Source organism: Sinohyriopsis cumingii, chromosome 3 (genome assembly GCF_028554795.1).
Source record: "Sinohyriopsis cumingii isolate HCF-2022 chromosome 3, ASM2855479v2, whole genome shotgun sequence".
In the NCBI taxonomy this organism is placed as follows: Eukaryota; Metazoa; Mollusca; class Bivalvia; order Unionida; family Unionidae; genus Sinohyriopsis; species Sinohyriopsis cumingii.
Genome location: NC_142963.1, coordinates 39,347,566 through 39,357,857, shown reverse-complemented (window position 1 = coordinate 39,357,857; position 10,292 = coordinate 39,347,566). Strand labels below are relative to the sequence as shown.

Genomic DNA, 10,292 nt, shown 5'->3' with positions numbered 1-10,292 from the left:
ACACCGCCATTAACCTATGCTTGTGTGCATTAGAGGGATACAGTGCTGAAAAGCTCTTCACTGCATGGAATCCAGCTGCCGGTTTAGAAACAGTTCGAACTCGAAAATCCAAGTCGATACGTTTCTCGGCAAATTAACTGAGCGAAACTTGATTGTGATAACTACCTGATACACGATTTGGATTACAGTTGTATTACTTATTCAACAACTCTGTATGTGCCTAAGACTAAACTTACTATTATGACGGATGAAACTGGATTTTAAAGTCTGCGAACACATAGAGATTTCTACCTGAATATCGGATATTTATATGGTAAATACTGGTATGCTAACTTGACTTTGAAACTAAATCTGTATGTAAGAAGATTTGAAAATACCAAATCGGTTACATTTTAAGGAAAACGTAATAGAAACTTGAGACTTAACATACAGTATACACTGGCATTATTTCATCTAATGTACCTTCCCATTGCAGGTTCATGGGACTACAATTTTAGCATCCACCAACCTCTCTCTCTCTCTCTCTCTCTCTCTCTCTCTCTCTTGTCAAATAATGTCAGAGCTCATTACATGATACATTATGTAACAAACGTAATAAGTAAAAGCATAATTGTTATGTACAGCATTTAGCTGTTTTTTTTTTGTTCTTTACTTACAGGTAGATAGATACTTGTAAGTGCAGACGCAGGAACCCACCGGCAGTAGAAGCGTCAAAAGACCTGGAATCGCTGAAAACATAGTATATTATGGTAAGTGCTTACAGACCTAATTCTGATCGAAGGCTTGCTATGACTTTTCTACCTTCACTTTTAGCCACACGAATAGTTCAGTTGTATCTTTCATTATAAATAGACCAATGAAGACATGCACAATGTCTATGTGCTAATCAGTCAGTCGTGCAAAGCTCCATGCATAACACTACCACAACCCTTAGATTACAGCACACTTCCAACCTAAAACATGGGATTCGCATAAAACATGCACTTACGGAATCGGGCCGGGGTAGGGGAGTCGAGAGGGGGAAACTGGGAAGAAGATCAGATGACACTCAAAATACCAGATCGGTAACATGTTAAGGAAAACGTAATCGAAAGTTTAAACGTAGCAAGCATTTGTCACTGACATTATTTCATCTAATGAACTTTCCCATTACACGAATGAATGTCTCAAAACTCTCTCTCTCTCTCTCTCTCTCTCGTAAAAATGATGTCAGGGTCTCCTTTCATGACGGGGCGAGAAAGGTCAGATCACACCCAGCCCACCTAACCCTTTGCCCCAAAATTAAAACATGCCCCAGTAAAAAGAAGAGTTACATTTTCGTTGCGTTCGCGTTGTATTACCGTTATGAGTTCATCAGGATAGTCGTAACAGTGCGACCATGCTCGAGTTCCAACCATTACGATCCGTCACAACCTTTGATAAGCGTTGCAGAATAACTGATGCAGTACGTTATAACGCTTGCGAGCGTCACAGGATACAACCAGTGGCATTGTTTTATTGACTGGTAGGTAATTAAACCCCTTGGATTGACATTGTTTCTTTACATTTGGATATTTATGTTCTATTAACACTTTAACTACTAATTTCCCCCACAGTTTAAGCCTTTATCATATCAAAGTTACTTGCCGTGATTTGTTAATGTGGTCGTCCACATATGACGTCAAGCAATTTTTCCATTTTTTAATCCCCTCTCCCTTCGTCACACTTCGTCAAAAAAAAAACCCAGACCCCCTCTATGTGACGTCACAAGTCTCTTACCCCCGCCTTTTTCCGCCATTTGTTTTAATACTGAAAAGTAAATGTAATGTAAATCAGTTGACTGTACAGACAAAACAACAATCTTTTATTTAAAATAGTGTGAAATTAATCGGACATTTACAAGGACTGATTGGCTTGTTAAAAGTTTATACAAATTATTTTAGAACATTTAATTTAAACAATAAAAAATGTTCTTACTAACATTAAAGTTTTAAAAAATCTACAAAATTCTTAGGGTTTAAAATCTGAAGCATTTGTAAATGAATTATTTCTCTTTATAGTTATCATTATCCCAAGACAAAGTAAGTTGCTCCTCCAATGAACGAACAAAAACAATCCAGATTCTCTCATTCGGCAAATGTGTTTGCTGACCGAGGTAGAATGTCTTCCGTTTTGAGACTTTGAGTTGCAAATAAGGATGGAAATTTGTGCAAGGCTCTATCTATTGATCGTTCTGGAACTTTAAGCCCATCACATTGAACAAGGGGTAAAGGAGGAGGAAGAAATATGTCTTTTATTACGCTGAAGTATGAGCTTCTTGCTTTTGATCAGCACATGTAATCGTGACACTTTACATTCTGAAACAAGTATTGGCTTGAGCGGACATGGGTGTCACACCAGTTTTGATCTCTACACAATATAGTATGTTCCATGAACTCAGAATTTAATGGATCCATATACTCAACAATGGTTGGGTTATTGTACACAGTCAACTGTGACCATATTTCGTCCAACGTTTTTCCGGCAAATTCGAAGTTTTTCTTTTCTAGCTCAATGTCAATTGTCTTACCTCGTTCGTCTCAATGGATGCCATAGTTGTCATGGAGTAATACTAATCCACTCAATTCCCTGCTCAGTGGCGCCATCTTTCTCTCCACTCAGTTAAAATTATTTTGTCCCGGAGCATTTGTGGCAACGAAGACAGAGTCAAGCTCATGTTTCAAGAAATGGTGGATGACAATCTTAATGACTTTTTGATACTGTGGGCTTTCATTCGGTCCATCATCAAAAGTAAATACGAGAATCGCTTGACCAATTTATGAGTACCAGTCCTGGTTATGGTATCGAATCTGCCACACAATGCAACTTTTCACAGTCATATCAATGGCTGAGTGCTGTTGATACAGAGTGTTTTCCAGATCCGATGGCTATAAACGTTGGGCCAGAAAAGTCATCAGCGTCTCTGTTTCCATGACAGTTGCGATGGATCTCAATGCCGTCTTACACCGAGGGTATAAAATTGTGTCGGGCAGCAACTACCCAGTCATGGTCACGAAGGCTTACTTTATACTCAGCGTGCATCAGCAGTGAACTCTGATTATTGGCAGCGACCAGACCAATTGGGATGCGACATTTATCATCCTGGCTGATAAAACAAACCTCACCCGTCCAAGAATGGAAGACAGTTCTTCCAAATGTCTTATTGTAGCTGTGTAAAACTGGCCATCAATATGTTTAGTGTGATAATCATTTTGCGCTCTAATTAACTTTACTGGGACAGTGGTTACACGAAGCTTACCTTCTGACGACGAACTACGCTTTAGGAAGTAGACGAAGGTATAGTCCACTTCGACTTATATTGAAACCATGTTTTTTTTTTTTAAATTATCTGTTAATTGATCTAAGGTTTTGAAACTTCTGTAGACTTCGAACTGTATTTTTTTCATGAGAAGCTGAACCATGCATTGCGATATCCAGTATAATTTGCAAAAGCAATGGTTGTTCCTCTTTAATTTTTGGTTGAACACATCTGGCTTGATATTCAGTTTTGTGCGCAGTTCAGGATTATCTTCTAATAAAGCATTCGGTTTTTATTTTTTTTCTCTCTTCAAATACCTTGCTTTCTGTGATCTTCTTTGATCGTCAATGTTCTTCTTTAGTTTCTTTGGCAACTCAGTTTTTCTTTATGTTTATCTTTTAACTCTGTGTTATGTTCATTTGAAAGTAGTCCTTGTTTCTGCTGATTATACAAGCCAACGAGATCAGAATTTATTGCATAAATTTGGGACTTCAAATGTAATTGAACATTAGCATTTATCGGAGTAGCAAAATGGCTTGTAGAAGCAATGTTTCAAGTAATGATATTCAAGACATCGATCGGTTGTACATGGAACTCAAAATTATCCCGAGTAGAAACTGTTTTGGAAAATGATGGTGTTTGTTTTGTCCAGAAGTTAAGAAGTGTTCCTTTTTGTCGTAACGGAGATCGCCTTGAGCTCTTACAACATATGGTTAACTTTTTCAGTCAGATCTGTGTCATTCTTGATACTATTCCACTTTATAATACATTCACCTTGGCATATCGTTTTGGTTTTTGTAGGATATGCTAGCACATAAGCGTTAAATAAAAACTGATATAATTTATTTTTATCCATTGCTATGGAAAGCCGAAAAGTCATGAAAATTAAAACTAATGTAACACTGGACACCTTACGTTGTATAGTTTCAACAGATTCAGTGTTACTAATACCGCACGCTGGCTCAACCCTCAAAGTTCTTCTCTCCCCTCATCCAGTCCTTTTTTAGACCACTTTTTAAATGTCATCAAGCTTCAACGACTCTTTGTGCTAGTACAACCGTTTATAATCAAGCACTTCAGTGGTGTCAACAAAACGTTGTCAATAAAAAGAAAGAAAAAAGATAACATTTGAAATACTTATTCCCTGTAATGTCCAGCGTCCCAGCGCGACGTATGGTCCAACCTTGCAGCTACTCAACTATTTACAGTTGTTGTTTTCTCACATAAAAAGCATTAAACGATTAACGTTCACTGCGGAGCGAATACCGTCTTTCAACTTGGTTAAACTCGTGTCTTTGATCTCGTTGGACTGTTGTCAGGATGGTGATTGTTAGCCTATTGTTTTACTTTTCTAAAATCTAAGTTTAATCACCAGTAGGCCTGCAGTTTATTTAATCTACATTTTGTTTTTATGTATTACATTATATAAAAAATGTAATTACATAATTAAAAAACAACAGTTTAAACCAGTTAAAGATTATAACAATTACCTAATATTTTAAATGAGTTAACAATATTAATATAAGTCGTCCACGAGAGAGTTGTTCTCTATTGCGGATCAAAATGGACTGAGGATGTAGGTCACAAAACTTTTTTGTTCTGATATTATTATTGAAAGAAGCTTTCCACACTCATATTTATTGTGACGTCACATTTCTCCTCGTCACACGTCGTCACAATATTTTGACCCTTCCCCCTCACTGCGTGACATCATATGTGAGCGACCCAAATGTTGTAAAGCAATATCTAAAATGAAAACGCGGCTAAACGAGATAATTTGTATGAAGTGCGTGTGTTTGCGGCAACTTTATTGCATGCAACAATTTGCATGTAAAAAATGTTAATTTCAATACCAGTGTAAGGTATTCGGAGCACCTTCCTTAGTACACTTCGTCTTGCCGCGGTATCTTAGCTGGTTGAACATTTAAATTGTTTAAACTGCCATTAAAACCAACAAAGCGAAAACATTCCTCATCAATTACCTTATCACACTATACTATTTTACAACAATTATAAGTATCAAACCATTTTTCTGTATTTAACTAGTTTATCGGTATATATCAGCAATATTAAACAAGAGATAAGGAAAGAACGAATAAAGAACAAAATCTTGATACAGTGTTTAAAAAAAATCTTAGGTCGACCGATAAGACTGCATTCATAACTTTATGCTTTGACTTTGTTGCACCCGTATTATACCACTCCCAGTTATTATAAGAACAATCTGAACTCTTGAAAGACATTATCTACTCTAAACTCTTGAAGACATTCTCTAAACTCTTGAAAGACTCTGTCTACTCTAAAACCTTGAAAGACACGACATTCTCTAACTCTTGAAAGACACTATCTACTCAAACGTTTGAATAACGCTATCTACTTTAAACCTTTGAAGGGCACTAATATAAACCACTGAAAGACACTATCTCCTCTAAACTCTTGAAGACACTCTCTAAACCCTTGAAGATACCATCTATTCTAAATTCTTGAAAGACGCTATCTACTCTAAACCCTTGAAGACACCCTCTATTCTAAAATCTTGAAAGACACTATCTACTCTAAGTCCTGAAAGACGCTATCGACTCTAAACCCTTGAAGGACACTAATATAAACCACTGAAAGACTCTATCTACTCTAAAATCTTGAAAGACACGATCTACTCTAACTCTTGAAAGACACTATCTACTCTAAACCCTTGAGAGACGCTATTTACTCTAAACACGTGCAGGATAATGTTTACTTTACACCCTTGAAGGACGCTATAAACTCTAAACTCTTGAATGACGCAATATCTACTATAAACCCTTGAAGGACACTATCTACTCTGAAACCTTGAAAGACACTATCTACTCTAACTCTTGAAAGACACTATCTATTCTAACTCTTGAAAGATACTATCTATTCAAAACGCTTGAAATACGCTATTTAATCTAAATTCGTATAGGATACTATTTACGCTATTTACGTTAAACCTTTTAAGGACACTATATGCTCTAAACTCCTGAAAAACACAGTCTACTCTAAACTCTTCAAGACACTCTCTGCGCTAAATTCTTGAAAGACACTATCTACTCTAAACCCTTGAAAGTCACTATCTACTCTAAACTCTTGAAAGATACTATCTACTCTAAAACCTTGAAAGATACCATCTACTCTAAAACCTTGAAAGATGCTATCTACTCTAAAACCTTGAAAGTCACTATCTACTCTAAACCCTTGAAAGTCACTATCTACTATAAAATCTTGAAGACACTCTTTACGCTAAACTCTTAAAAGACACTATCTACTCTAAACTCTTGAAGGACGCTATCTACTCTAAAACCTTGAAAGACATTATCTATTCTAAACCCTTGAAGGACACTATCTACTATAAACTTTCTAAGGACACTATCTGATCTAAACCATTGAAAGACAGTCTCCTCTAAACTCTTGAAATACACGATCTACTCTAACTCTTGAAAGACACTATCTACTCTAAACCCTTGAAAGACACTATTTACTCTAAGCTCTCTCAGGATAATGTTTACTTACACCCTTGAAGGACACTATATACTCTAACTCTTGAAAGTCACTATCTACTCTAAACTCTTGAAAGATACTATCTACTCTAAAACCTTGAAAGATACCATCTACTCTAAAACCTTGAAAGATGCTATCTACTCTAAAACCTTGAAAGTCACTATCTACTCTAAACCCTTGAAAGTCACTATCTACTATAAAATCTTGAAGACACTCTTTACGCTAAACTCTTAAAAGACACTATCTACTCTAAACTCTTGAAGGACGCTATCTACTCTAAAACCTTGAAAGACACTATCTATTCTAAACCCTTGAAGGACACTATCTACTATAAACTTTCTAAGGACACTATCTGATCTAAACCATTGAAAGACAGTCTCCTCTAAACTCTTGAAATACACGATCTACTCTAATTCTTGAAAGACACTATCTACTCTAAACCCTTGAAAGACACTATTTACTCTAAGCTCTCTCAGGATAATGTTTACTTACACCCTTGAAGGACACTATATACTCTAACTCTTGAAAGTCACTATCTACTCTAAACTCTTGAAAGATACTATCTACTCTAAAACCTTGAAAGATACCATCTACTCTAAAACCTTGAAAGATGCTATCTACTCTAAAACCTTGAAAGTCACTATCTACTCTAAACCCTTGAAAGTCACTATCTACTATAAAATCTTGAAGACACTCTTTACGCTAAACTCTTAAAAGACACTATCTACTCTAAACTCTTGAAGGACGCTATCTACTCTAAAACCTTGAAAGACACTATCTATTCTAAACCCTTGAAGGACACTATCTACTATAAACTTTCTAAGGACACTATCTGATCTAAACCATTGAAAGACAGTCTCCTCTAAAATCTTGAAAGACACGATCTACTCTAACTCTTGAAAGACACTATCTACTCTAAACCCTTGAAAGACACTATTTACTCTAAGCTCTCTCAGGATAATGTTTACTTACACCCTTGAAGGACACTATATACTCTAACTCTTGAAAGACACTATCTATTCAAAACGCTTGAAATACGCTATTTACTCTAAATTCTTATAGGATGCTATTTACTTTAAACCTTTTAAGGACACTATCTACTCTAAACTCTTGAAAAACGCTATCAACTCTAAACGCTTGAAGACACTCTCTATGCTAAATTCTTGAAAGACACTATCTACTCTCAAACCTTGATAGATACTATCTGCTCTAAAACCTTGAAAGACATATCTACTCTAACTCTTGAAAGACACTATCCACTCTAAACCCTTGAAGGACACTATCTAATATAAACCACTGAAAGACTCTATCTACTCTAAAATCTTGAAAGACACGATCTACTCTAACTCTTGAAAGACACTATCTACTCTAAACCCTTGAGAGACGCTATTTACTCTAAACTCGTGCAGGATAATGTTTACTTTACACCCTTGAAGGACACTATATACTCTAAACTCTTGAAGGACACAATCTACTATAAACCCTTGAAGGACACTATCTGCTCTAAAACCTTGAAAGACATTATCTACTCTAACTCTTGAAAGACACTATCTATTCTAACTCTTGAAAGACACTATCTATTCACAACGCTTGAAATACGCTATTTACTCTAAATACTTATAGGATACTATTTACGTTAAACCATTTAAGGACACTATATACTCTAAACTTCTGTAAAACACTATCTACTATTACTCTTGAAGACACTCTCTGCGCTAAATTCTTGAAAGACACTATCTACTTTATACCCTTGAAAGTCACTATCTACTCTAAACTCTTGAAATATACTATCTACTCTAAAACCTTGAAAGATACTATCTACTCTAAAACCTTGAAAGTCACTATCTACTATAAAATCTTGAAGACATTCTTTACGCTAAACTCTTGAAAGACACTATCTACTCTAAACTCTTGAAAGACACTATCTACTCTAAAACCTTGAAAGACATTATTTATTCTAAACCCTTGAAGGACACTATCTACTATAAACTTTCTAAGGACACTATCTGATCTAAACCACCGAAAGACATTCTCCTTTAAACTCTTGAAATACACGATCTACTCTAACTCTTGAAAGACACTATCTACACTAAACCCTTGAAAGACGCTATTTACTCTAAACTCTCTCAGGATAATGTTTACTTTACACCCTTGAAGGACACTGTGTACTCTAACTATTGAAGGACACTGTCTATTCTAACTCTTGAAAGACACTATCTCTTCAAAACGCTTGAAATACGCTATTTACTCTAAATTCTTATAGGATGCTATTTACTTTAAACCTTTTAAGGACACTATATACTCTAAACTCTTGAAAAACACTATCTACTCTAAACGCTTGAAGACACTCTCTACGCTAAATTCTTGAAAGACACTATCTACTCTAAAACCTTGATAGATACTATCTACTCTAAAACCTTGAAAGACACTATCTGCTATAAACTTTCGAAGGACACTATCTGATCTAAACTCTTGAAAGACTCTATCTACTCTAAACACTTGAAGGACATTATTTAATCTAAACTCTTGAAAGACAATATTTACTCTAAACTCTTGAAAGATACTGTCTACTCTAAAACCTTGAAAGATGCTATCTACTCTAAAACCTTGAAAGACACTATCTACTCTAAAACATTGAAGGACACTATTTACTCTAAACCCTTGAAAGACACTAGTTTCTCTAAACTCTTGAAGATACTCTCTGTTCAAAACACTTTAGAGACACTATCTACTCTAAGCCATTGAAATACCCTACTCTAAACTCGTGAAGGTCGCTAGTTAATCTAAACTCTTGCAAGACACTATCTACTCTAAGCCAGTGAAAGACACTATCTACTCTAAACACTTGAATACAATATCTACTTTAAACTCTTGAAAGAAACTGTGTTCATTTTTACGTAGGAAACATTCAATTTATTTACAAGTTCTTCCCACTTGCTTGAACATCATAGATATAAGACAAAACATTACATGATAACCTGCTTAATAAAATTTAAGACAAAATATAGTAACATAATACCAACTAAATGCCTCTTTATTATTATTATTATTATTATTATTATTATTATTATTATTTTATATTATTATTATTATTATTTATATTATTATTATTATTATTATTATTATTATTATTATTATTATTGTTGTTGTTAAAGAAGAAGATTTACAATAAAATAAATGTTTATTATTATTATTATTATTATTATTATTATTATTATTATATATCTAGAAAACAAAGGTTTATTTTGATTAGATGAGAGGACATCGATAAAACAAAGGTGTGTTAGTAGTAGTAATAGTACATAAGACAAATACGAGACAGCTAATATTCTGAATTGGTCTAATATTTAAAAAAATGACGATAAACAGTCTCAATGAGTGTGCTTTAGTTTGTTTTTTAGACAGGCAGATGTATGTGTGTTTGTTGTGTTTGTGTGTGTTGTTTTCTGTGTGTTTTGTGAAATTGTACTTCTCCAATACACTATTTCCTCCACGAGGT

General features: G+C 34.9%; 1 protein-coding gene across 3 annotated transcripts in view; it reads left to right on the top strand.

The window, feature by feature from the left end:
* The first annotated feature begins 15 nt into the window (after nucleotides 1–15).
* Nucleotides 16–10,292, top strand: part of LOC149802733 (calmodulin-alpha-like) — a 125,653-nt gene continuing 115,376 nt past the window's right edge. The window contains exons 1-2 of one of the 3 annotated variants that reach the window (XM_089952139.1): nucleotides 16–323; nucleotides 659–749. In XM_089952139.1, the coding sequence (XP_089808265.1) occupies nucleotides 747–749 (3 nt within the window). In that variant the 5' untranslated portion in view covers nucleotides 16–323; nucleotides 659–746. The remainder of the gene's footprint in view (nucleotides 324–658; nucleotides 750–10,292) is intronic. The other 2 variants (XM_089952138.1, XM_089952140.1) reach the window with 2 other exon arrangements.